This window comes from Camelus bactrianus, chromosome 27, assembly GCF_048773025.1.
Source record: "Camelus bactrianus isolate YW-2024 breed Bactrian camel chromosome 27, ASM4877302v1, whole genome shotgun sequence".
Classification (NCBI taxonomy): Eukaryota; Metazoa; Chordata; class Mammalia; order Artiodactyla; family Camelidae; genus Camelus; species Camelus bactrianus.
The window spans coordinates 16,143,224-16,155,232 of record NC_133565.1 but is presented as its reverse complement, the minus strand read 5'-3'; the positions used below and the strand labels follow the sequence as shown (position 1 = coordinate 16,155,232).

General features: G+C 47.5%; 1 protein-coding gene across 4 annotated transcripts in view; it reads right to left on the bottom strand.

Moving 5' to 3' along the window:
* ADAMTS17 (ADAM metallopeptidase with thrombospondin type 1 motif 17) overlaps positions 1–12,009 on the bottom strand; it is a 302,738-nt gene that overhangs the window by 90,669 nt on the left and 200,060 nt on the right. For all 4 annotated transcript variants that reach the window (XM_074353935.1, XM_074353937.1, XM_074353936.1 and 1 more), the window contains exon 13: positions 3,494–3,660. In XM_074353935.1, the coding sequence (XP_074210036.1) occupies positions 3,494–3,660 (167 nt within the window). The remainder of the gene's footprint in view (positions 1–3,493; positions 3,661–12,009) is intronic.

The window sequence follows — 12,009 nt, the reverse complement described above, 5'->3', positions numbered from 1 at the left end:
TATAAAAGGCACTGTGTACTGCCCTTTGGCCTGCGTGTGGACAAGCTGTGAGAAAGCCAGTGCGGGGCGGGCAGGAAGAAACGGCTCACACACACAAGCTGTGGTCGAACATGGAGAGGAGATCCTGACATCTTCAGGGCCCTGGCCCCAGACCTTCATCCTGGCCCTTGGGACCCCTGAGACACTCTGCATCTTGGCAACCACTCTCTCCTTTCATTACGCAACTCCAGCCAGCATGGCCATGCTGGAGTCAGACAGCCCTGACCATCAGACCCTCCATCCCCTGGAAGATGCAGACTGGAAGAAGGTTTCGCCATGCTGGGGAGAGGGAGCTGGGAAAGCACTCCACATCCAGACACGACCTTTGCCAAGGCCTCCGACACTTCAGTGGGCACGTGGCCTGCTGGCCTGGGCAGGGAAGACGGAACCCTTGAAGGTTTCCACTTAAATGAGATTCCACAGGGAGAGCAGAAAGGGGGTGGGTTTGGCAATGGGCCATCTCAACGGGTTTCTGTCGAAAGGCTTTTCCACAGAGAAATATTTGCTAAGGAGAGTCTTTGTCTTCTTTTGGAGGTGGTGTGGATTTGTGGTCCTGAGTCCTCCCTTGGAAAATCTACCTCTGCAAGAATTCCTTTTTTTTTTTTTTCAATGAGAGAAAAAAGAAAAAAAAATACAGCTTCCCCCTTCTTGAACTGTGTGTCACTCGCCAAAGAATTCCACAGCGATAGCAGTGCTATGAATAGGGCAGTCATAATGGGCTGCAGAAGAACCCAGAGCCCAACCACAGGAATCGTTCCTCTCACGGCGGAGCTAGAATTGTGCCTTTTATAAACTGAGTTGGGAGAAGAACACTTATAATCTGTATTCTCCCCCTACCCTCTGAATTGGCCATTTATTATTTTGTTTTTATCCTTGAGAAACGCTCTTTAAAAAAAAAAAAAAAAACTGCTTCTGTTTATAATTGAAAAGGCAATGAAACCAATGAAGTCATGACGATTCCACTCCGGAGGAGGACCTTTGCAAAGCCCTGAACTTGGGGTCTCTTCTTCAAAGGCCGAGGGCTGAATGTGCTTATCAAGTAGGGTTGCACTTTTCGGATCAAAGGCGGTGGCACTCTGGCTTATAATTATTTACTGCTTTGGCAGAAAGAAAAAGCAAGTGGGTGAAAACACATTCTGAACCCAGTGAGCTTCCCCAAATAGCTGCACTTGGAGGCTCCCTGGAGGGGGCATCTGGGCAGACATTGGCTGCAGCCACTGTGATGATAAGGAACAAGGAGCTCAGTGATCCAAAAGTGGTTAGAAGTCAAATAGAAGCTGGATCTGGACTTGGAGAAATCTTTGGAAAAACAGACATTTCAGTGGGATTTCTGCATAGAAGAAACAAGGCAGGAGAACTGAAAACTGGAGCAAGACACCAAGGACAGAATAACAAGGCCGTGCACACAGCAGAGGCGGAATGAGAGCAGGGAGAGTCTGTCTGAGACCTGACCTCTTCGTGCTCCCGACATGTGGGAGAGGACAGGCAGGGGACCTCAAACATCTTTATCTGGCGGTCTGGGCTCGGCTGAAGGCTTGGAGACGAAGCTGCTTTTCATCAAAACCTGCCACTGCGCTGGAAACACGGCAGCCCCTCGGTGCTATCTCCCTCCTGATTAGGGGTCCAAGTGCGCCTGGTACATGGGGAAGCCTCCCGTGTCTTTCTGCATCAGATGAACAGCCAGGCAGGGCCGTGAGTGTCCGGGTGAGTCTGCTTCCAGCTGCCTGTCTTCCTGTTAGGGGTGCAGGGCTCGTCCCTGGTCTGCAGGGAAAGCTGAAGGTATAAAGGCTGCACTTCCCTGGAAGTTTGCTGACTGGGTGACAGGGCGGCCACAATCACATAATCACACAAAAGATGCTGGTCTTTGTAAAAAAGGAAACTGTCTGGGGGAGCTCCCCAGAGCTTTAAAATGAGCCCACGGCTGGGTGGGCTGGTATTCGCTGCTACTACTTAGAACATCCCATGTCGCTCTATGAGTCAGTTCAAAGCGGATGGGTCAGGGCGTTCAAAGCTGAGGGTCTGAGGCCATTATTCCCTGTGCCGCCTGGTCCTATCCCCGGACCAGCTGTGCACACTTGAACTTATAACAGCAGAATGTCGATTTCAGAGGTTCTTCCGATCCCAGGGCAGAAACCCAAGTCCTGGCACAGGAACCTCATTCTTCTGCAAAAAAAAAACTTCAGAGGCTGTGTAAAAATCAGGCCCAGTTGCTCGAGTTCTTATTAAAGCTCCCTCACTCGGCACTCGCGAAATCATGCTTTCTATCTTACTCTAGTACTGGAAGCCAGATGGTTATTTTCTGAGTCAGCAAGTCCGGAACTGGGGTCAGCCCCCTCCTTGCTATTCACCAGCTGCAGGAGCTCAGACGTGTCATGTAACCTGTAACCTCTCACCTTCGGCACAACTTGTCTTGCGTATTAAATGAGATGATGTGTGCAGAGCTACCCTGAGCCCAGAACATGGTGTACACTCCGTAAATGGAACAACATAAATGTTGTCATCAGTACAGCACACCCTTGTTTCCTGAAGAGGAACAGAATTTTATGTGTAAAACACCCTGAACTCGGCTCTGGGGGATCCTTATGGATAATAAACAGGCACCATGAATCCTTTCGGACATGATGCCCCACCTAGGATTTTATCAGTCATTGTAAGTGCTTGCAGTGGCCCTGTGGGCAGAGACTCTTGATTTGGGAGAAAGCTCTGGGAAAGAAGACGTGCTTATTGTTATCTGCACGAAGTTGTAAACGGTCATTGAACAAAACAAATGCAAATACATAGATACGATGAACAGAGTAGTGGTTACCAGAGGGGAAGGGGGATGGGGGGAGGGTGATTTGGGTAAAGGGGAATCAACTGTACAGTGACGGATGAAAACTAACTTCCACTGGTGAGCACATTGTAGTGTACAGACAGGTCGAAATAGAGTGTTGTACGCATGAAACTTACATAATGTTATAAACCAATGTTACCTCAAAACAAAAAAAACCAAATGTTTCCCCAAACACTCCTGTCAAGGAGTAAGAGTCAACCCAAGATGAACCAAGAAAAGACATGCGAGAACGTATCAACACTGGAAAGAGAAACAGCAGAGGCGCAAACCCTGTCCTGCACCTGCAGAGCCTTGCTTTCAACGCCGCCCGGGGCCCATCAGCACCGGCACTAGACGACAGGCTACCAGCACACCCATCCTGCTGCAAACGGGGGTGTGGGAGGAACCTGGCCCTCTGTCTGCCTTGCTCGCAGCTGCTTTGGGGAAATCCCACGGAGCTGGGTCAACCCAGTTCAACCTACTGCTCAAGAAGTGGGTCCACGGCTGAGTTGGGCAGGACTGGAGCTTCCTATTGGGTGGATCGCAGAGGTAGGGGTGCCCTGTGGGTTTTCCTAGGAGGTATTTACGGTCTGCGGGGCAGGGAGGGAGGCCGCAGTGAAAGGATGTGCTAGGTGCCTTTACCATCAACCACCACCGCCGTCAGCAGGCCCTTCTTCTTGCTGCTCAGCCGGTCGTGCGTCTGGCACTGCTGGTCCCGGAAGCTGGGCAGGCCCTTGGGGCAGGGCAGGTTCTCACAGACCGCGTGCTCCACGCTGGCGCCCAGGCAGTGCGCGCCTCCAGGCCCCGGGCTAGGAGGAAGAGAGCGGTGGTGTTAACCAGACAGGCCTCGGAAACAGCAGGGGTGCTCAGGTTTGGCCTCTCTTTCCAGGATGGGGAAGGGGCGGGCAAGGTATCCAAACTAACCCCGCTCTGCTCTTACACACCGTCTCTCAGCAACAGCAGCCCCCCGCTGATGGCGTGTTAAATGAGTCATCAGGAAAGTTCAGCCAAGAACTGTAAATCAAGGTCATCTGGAAATAGAATATGATGAGTGCCAGTTCAGCAAGATCCACAAATTGTGTCTTTCATCGGAACTTAAAACTTGACCATCTGTAACACTAAAAACTCCAAGAGGAATTTTTAGTGTGTGTAGGTTGTTTGTTTGTTTGTTTTTTTCGTCTTCTATAAAATGAAGACTTTTTAAAATTTTTAATTGAAGTATAGTCAGTTTATGATGTTATGTTAGTCTATGGTGTACAGCATGGTGATTCAGTTATACAATATATATATTCTTTTTCATTATAGTTTACTACCAGATACTGAATATAGTTCCCTGTGCTATATGGTAGGACCTTGTTGTTTATCTGTTATAAATATAGTAGTGTTTATCTGCAAACCCCAAACTTCCAATTTATCCCTCTTCTACTTTCCCCCAGTAACCATAAGTTTGCTTTCTATGTCTGAGAGTCTGTTTCAGTTTTGTAAATAAGTTCATTTTAGTCATTTTTAAAGATTCCACATATAAGTGATATTATATGATGTTTTTCTTTCTCTTTCTGACTCACTTCACTTAGTATGATAATCTCTAGGTCCATTCATATTGCTGCAAATGGCATTATTTCATTCTTTTCTGTGGCTGAGTAGTACTCCATTGTATAAATACACCACAACTTCTTTATCCAGTCATCTGTCGATGGACATTTAGGTTGCTTCCGTGTCTTGGCTATTGTAAATAGTGCTGCTATGAACATTGGAGCACATGCATCTTTTTGAATAAAGTTTCCCTCTGGATATATGCCCAGGAGTGGGATTGCTGGATCATATGGTAAGTCAAGTTTTAGTTTTTTTAAGCAATCTCTATACTGTTTTCCATAGTGGCTGCATCAAACTAAATTCCTACCAACAGTGTAGGAGGGTTCCCTTTCCTCCACACTCTCTCCAGCATAAAATGAAGACCTTTAAATGGCTCCTAGATACGCTCCAGACGTCACTAAGTTTCAGAATGAGTAAATAAATAACTCTATAATGAAAAGAATCAGAATGATTAATTCACTTTTCATGGGCTCTGGGTGGAGACCAGCTGCACCCTTTTCCTGGGTAAGAGTGAGAATACACGTGCTCAGTGATGTGGTCTTGGGTCCTAGATGCTCTATGCTTAGGCTGGGGTTTGAACCAGTTCTGGAGACCCAGCTGTGTTCTTTGACCACATCCGCACACGAGGGGTATCAAAGAGAAGCAGCAGGACCCTGGCCTGGCCAGCTGACGTGTGGCTCTGCCCAGCTCTTCCACGAGGCCCCGGATGTCCTTGTAGGACTATGACCTGGGCAACCTCAATGGTTCCTTTCACCTCCATGATGGAGTAAGACTGTTCCCCAAGTCCCCCGCACAAATCACAACTGTTCTGCTCAGTGGCTTTTCCCAAATTGTACACACTTGCTGGCAGGGTGACCTTTTCGCTACATTTCATTTCTTTTCTTCCCTTTGCCACTTCTTGTGTTCAGACAGTGAGGCCACCTTGAGACGACGGCCTTATGGAAGAGACGTGACAGCAGAAGGTGGCAAAAGTCTTTAGGCTTTTGTGTCACAACAGTCTACACCAAACTTTCTCTGCAAAGGGCGAGACTGTCCATTTGTTTGGCTTTGTGCGGCATGAAGTCTCTGTCGCAACTACTCAGCCCTGCCACTGCAGCACAAAAGCAGCCAGAGACAAAGTGTAAACAAAACAGCGTGGCTGTGCGCCAAAAAGCTTTATTTACAAAACCAGCGGTAGGCCAGATTTGGTCCATGGGCCATAGTGTGCCAGTCCCTGGTCTAGAAAAATATGTTGGAGGAAACATCTGGAGTCAGAGGAAAGGCCCCCCTCATACCTCCATGTCCACTTCATACACTGCCTTACCTGGGAGGAGAGGCAGCCTTGAAAGATTATATCCCTTGGTGGCTCCATAGCGGGTTCTGAGTTTTGATCTCAAAGTTAGGAAATGGCGAGACTTCTCTAACTGACCTGAGAAGAGAGGCACCTTTTTGTTCTTTTTCCTGCCCAGAGTCCCAGGGAGGCAGCTAGAGCCCAGGAAAGTGACTTCATGGCGTGTTTGGAGAGATGGAGTCTCAGACAGCCTCCCAGGAGCCCCGGGCCTGAGTGCCAGGTGTGGACAGGTGAATGTATTTCTGTGCCACAAACCACAGTGTGGAAGGAACAGAGAGGGGCTGGCCCTGAAGAACCACGTGGACCAGCAGAAGGGACACCTTTTCTGCAACAGACGAGTTGCATGTCCCACGGCTGGGACCAGAGAAGGGATGGTGAGGCAGAGAAGTTCTAGGGTAAGAAGCTGAGGGTTCAGTTGTGTCCTGCCTAAAATTCATAGGCTGAGGTCCTAATCCCTGGAGGCTCAGAACATGACCTTATTTGGAAATAGGACCAATGCAGACATAATAGTTGAGATGAGATCATACTAGACTAGGGTGAGCTCTTAAACCAATACAACTGGTGTTATTATAAAGAAAGGGGAAATCTGGGGACAGACACCCACAAGGAGAATGCCATGTGAAGATGAAGACAGAAATCAGGGTGATGATTCTACACTCGAAGGAATGCCAAAGATTGCCAGCAAACCACCAGAGTCTCCCTCACAGCCCTTCCAACCCTTCCGGAGTCTTGATCTTGGACTTTGAGCCTCCAGAACTGGGAGAGTAAATCTCTGCTGCTTAAATGGCACCCAGCTGAGGCAGGTTGTCATGGCAACTCTTAGAAGAAGAATACACCAGATAACCCAATGACTTGATGCATCCTCAACTGAACTTAGATGCAGACTCAGGGAAAAGGGAAAAAGTCCTTGAAGAGATTAGGAAGCCAACATGGACTAGAGTGGAGTTCAGACATAAAACTGGATTGGCTTGTACAAAAATAAAGGAAGCTACATTTCCTACACACCTTAGGGTGTGAACTAAGATTTGTGCGGGTCATGGAATTAACTTCCTGAGTTGTCATCAAGCTTTGTTTTAGCTTCCTTTACATCCACTGCCATCAGTTGGTTTTCCAGATTTATGTCTGACTGACTGACCCTCGTATACCAACGGCCTCACAGCGGGTAAGTGGAGAGGCGATCAGATGTGACAGAAGCAAACTCCAGGCGGCAGCCCATGCAATACCGCACATGCCTCAGGGTGTTTCCCTCCTGAATTCTGTTTATCTGGTTTCTTCTCCATGTCTGGTCTCCTCCCACAGGCAAGTCCCCTTTCGGCCCCCGTCTGGCTCGCTGCCCCATCTTCCCCATCCCCCATCCCTAACTCTCCGCACACCCTGAAGGCTACCTCCACCCTGCCCCCTAGTTTTCTTTCCCACCTGGAGCCTCTCCTGACCCTCCTTGGGTCTCTGCCGTGCTGCTCATTACCGACCTTCTGAAACGGCGAGCTGAGCTCCTGCCTTCCTCCTATTCCTCCGCAGCCTCAAGCAAGAGAACCTGGCACAGGCTGGTCTTTAACAAACAGTCATTAGACTGAATTGAACTCTATTATCAGAGGTTATCTTAAAACGACCAAAAAAAAGAAAGCAATGTCAGGAAAAATCAGGTAGGGAGCACTAGGAACCCACCTCTCCACCTGGACAACAATTGTATTGGCAAAAACTGCCTGAAGTAACAGTTTTGAAACTCTGGAGTCTATCTGAAAGCTGGTAGCCTCCAGGAGAAAGCTTGGCTGGTAAGGGGTGGTTACTGCTGATCAATTTCAATCTTGACGGTGGTAGTGGCAACTGTCCCCCCTCCCCCAGCCCCATGGCAGGTGGCGGTGCCTACATTCCTGGTGTGGTTTGCTGGAGTCAGGGTGGACAATAAAGACTTTGTCCTCCAGATACTGGAGCTCTGTGTTCTGGCTGCTCAGCGATGCTTTCGATTTCTAAGGTGCAGGGGCCACCACTGTTGCAACCCCCACCAGCTAAAGTGGCTTCCAGGGAATTTCACTAAGCAACACACGTTTAAAAGTTCTTTTTCCTCTTTTGGGAGCCAGATATTTAAGGATCAGGTCATTCAGAAGCAACTGCACATATGGGAACATTTAGAAAGCCACGAGGTATGCCCAGGGAATGAGGAAGGCTCAGAAAAAGCCAGAGGAGACCTTGCACTTCAGGTTGATCCTCAGCACAGAGAAACCTTTCAACAGCAAAGAAATAACAAGTCCTGTGATGGGGGAGAAGCTGATTTCCAGAGTTGCATTATAAGGTTCAAATGTCCAATTTTCAACAAAACAATTACTAAGGCATACAAAGAGACAAGAAAGGACAACTCATTCAAAGGAACAAAATACATTGGTAAAAACTGTGTCCAAGGAAGTCCAGAGGTTGGGATGGGTTTACTAGACAAAGACTATAAAACAGTGGTCTTAAAGATGCTCAAAGTGCTGAAGGAAGACACAAGGACAGGAAAATGATACATGAGAAAAGTGAGACTATCAATAAAGAGTTAGAAATTATAAAAAGGAAACAAAATCTCTGAAGTTGAGAAGTACAATCACTGAAATGAAAAATTGACCAGGTGGGCTCAAAAGCAGGTTTGAGCAGGCAGAAGAAAAATCAGGAATATAAATTTGTCCTATGAGTTTGACTACAGGACAACTGAACTATTGAGTCTGGGGAGGGAAAAGAAAAAAGAATGAAGAAAAGGAAACAGAGGGGATCTGTGGGAAACCACTAAGGGGACTAATATATGCATTACAGGAGCCTCAGACGGAGAAGAAAGAGGAGAGATTATTTCAAGAAATAATGGCTGAAAACTTCCCAAATTTGAAGAAAGACAGGAATCTACAATTCAAAAAGGATAAATTCACTGAGATGCACTGTAATCAAACTGTCAAAGGACAAAGAGAGAAGCTTGAAAGCAGCAAGAGCGAAGCAACACATCACATACAAGAGATCCTCAGGAAATCACAAGCCTGTTTCTAATCAGAAACCCTGGAGGCCTGAAGTCAGTGGGTAGATACATTCAAAATCCTTAAGGAAAAAAACCTATCAACTACGAATTCTATACCCAGCAAAACTGTTATTCAAAAATGAGGGAGAAATTAAGACATTCCCAGATAAGCAAAAGTTGAGGAAGTTTTTTACCATCAGACCTGTCCTACAAGAAGTGTGATTTCTCTCAGCAGACTTCTGTGATGGCCCATGATGCCTGCCACCTCCCTCCAGGCAGCATTCATCCCAGACGGCAGCTTCTGGGCACACCAGCACTTTGGGAAAACTCGAAGTCTGGTCTCAGATGCAGTTTCTCCATTGGACAGCTTTCTCTGACACCCCTAAGTGGGACCTCCCAGAAAGTTCCACCAGTGCAGCACCTCGGCAAACTTCTTCTTCATCCAGCCCCAGGTTGTAACCTCTCCAACCAAGGAACTTCAGCCCTGGGTGTGTGTGCAATGGACAGGGGGCACCCTCATCCATGTCTATTCCTTCCTTGGGTGCTCTGCCTCTGACCTGAAGATACCGGCTGCTTCCTGTATCTGCTCTTTCTGTGTCTTTAGAGTTCTTGTCACCTCTTAGCAGCTAATTCCCCTTTACTCTAATCAGCTGTTACGGCTAATGCTTTTTTACATTAAACTTTCCCTATTCAAAAAAAATGACCAATGTTGTTTAAACGAGTAAGTTCTGGAGTAATATTAAATAGTAATAGGTAATAAATAAATAGATAATAGCAATAGATAACTAAAATGGCTATAATACAAATGTAAAATTCAGGACAAAGTCTTAACCAAGCCTCAAGTCCAGCCTGGACAGAAAGAAAGTGATTGATGGTCATTCTATCTGACCAAAATAACACTGACCAGAGCCTCTACAGTTTTTAATACATGATGTTTGGCATCTGTTCAAAATTTATGAGACATGATAAAAACAGGGACAAATGACTGACAAACAGGAAAAAAAAAAAAAAAACAGAAAAAGAATGACCGAAAGAATTGATTTTTTTTTTCAGTTTTCCTTTGGGTCACTACTTTGAGAAAAGGGAGAGGCAATCCACAAGCAGCATGATTTGCTACCCAGATCAGCCCAGTTTCCATATGTCAGTCTGCAGAAGGACCCCGCACTCAGCACATTCACTCTAAGACTGTCAATAACACAGGTCATCTGAGTGTTACCGTGACACCAGCGAGGGCCTCCTGCATATACACCAGTGCTTAGACAACAGAAAGGCCTCTACACATACCATAAAAAAGACAGAGGAAGGGGGAGGGTATAGCTCTGGGGTAGAGTGTGTGCCTAATATGCACAAGATGCTGGGGTCAATCCCCAGTACCTCCATTAAAGTAAATAAATAAATGAAAATCTAATTACCTCCCCCCAAAATAAAAAAATAAAAATTCAAAAAAAAAATTCAAAAAAAGAAGATGGAGGAGAATCTTCGCTTGGGGAGGACATGTCTGATGGGAAGGTCCACAAGACCTTGTGAGCATAAGTTCTATGGGAGGACTTGGAGGCGGGAACAGCTTTACTAAGGAGCCTACACCAGGCGAGTAGGCCAAGCTTGAGTTGCATGGACACAGGGCCTTCAGAAGATGCTGCGTTGGTGCTGCAAACACAGGCGGGAGAGATCACCCTCCCAAAGTCTGAGGAGCAGGGGGCTGGGGTTCTGATTTCACCCTGAGTTATGCAATGTGGATCAAATAAAAAGCCCCTAGGAAGGCTACAATAACAGAAACCAAGCCTGTCATGGCTAAAATGGAGGATGGTTAACATAATAGAATTTGTGGAAGAACAGAGTTGTCCATTTTTGAGAGCTGGAAGTAGGTCATGAAAATGGGAGGGGGCGGGGCAGCAAGTTGAAATCTCGTCCTGAAATGAGGGATGGTCCCTTGAGGACACAGGCCCAGACAGAGGCACCAGGGTCACATCCGTAGTGAGCACAGGCTATCATGCCCAGGGGGCTTACACGCCTCCTGCTCTCTATAACATTACCTGGTTTAGTGGCGGCAAGAAGAATCAGAGGGGGATCCTGACTGTGTCCTTCTGATGAGGAGACCGAAGCTCTAATACATTAAATAACCTCTCAGTGGGGAGGTAAGAGGTGGAGGTTAAGAAAGAGTATGACTCACAAGCAGGAGCAGACTGGGGAAGGGGGCTACCCTCGGATATCGTGAGGCCAGGCTGACCCACTGAGGCAGCCATCCGGGGTGTGATGGATTTTCAAGATGCTTCTCCAATATCAATCCCCAATTTCTATCTGTACTCCATCGGGACTTTCTAAAACACAAACAAAGCAGAAGTTTAGATATAAATCCAGTGACTAGGACAGGTACTTCACAGGAAAGGACACCCACATGGCAACCACAGACACAGATGCGTGGCCTCATTGCTTATGACAGAAACGCAAATGAAAACCTCACCGAGATATCGCTACACACCCATCAGAAGGGCTAAAGCGGAAAAGACGGACAGCATCGAGCTCCGGGGAGGCTGGGAGCAGGTGGAAGCTCGCTGCTGTCACGGCAGTGCCAGTGGCATGACTGCTCCAAAAAACCTGGCCCACGTTCGGTCACACACGCGCTGGGAGCCAACACGTACCTGCACGCACACCCAGCACACGCGCTCGGGAAACACACACTCTAGGATAGATGTCCTTTCTGTAGACAGACAGTTGAGTCTCTCCGAGCTCCTGTGGCAGGATCGGCTCCAGCCAGGGGTCCCAAGTGCCTGGGGCACCCCCAGCAGAGCAGGGAAGCACAAAGGTTTGCTGAGATGAACAGGACCACAGGCAGCAGATCTGCCGCTTTCGTTGGGAGCAGATGACAGGCAGCATCAGGTGGGAGGAAGAGCAAGAGGCCAGCTGAGTAGCACTTTTTCTTTTTTCGCTCTGCTCTACTGAATGCAGACAGATCAGGAGATAAAAGTCAGCAAGCAGTTCAGACCACCTCGCCATCCAGAGACACAGTGACTTCAGCTGAGAGCCGGCAGTTACGCCTCCTGATCCTGCACCAAGAGCTCCAAGGAGCGAGCAGGGCACACACTCAGGATTTCAGAAGTGGTTCAGGGCTGCTAACACCCCTGCAGGGCAGCAGATGTCCTCTGAAAGGTGCCCAAGTAACTCATATAACTTAGACTCAAGCATAGAAGACTGTAATTTCTAAAAGTTATCCATGTGAACGCCAGGTACGTTGAAAACACACCTACGGGGGTTTCACTG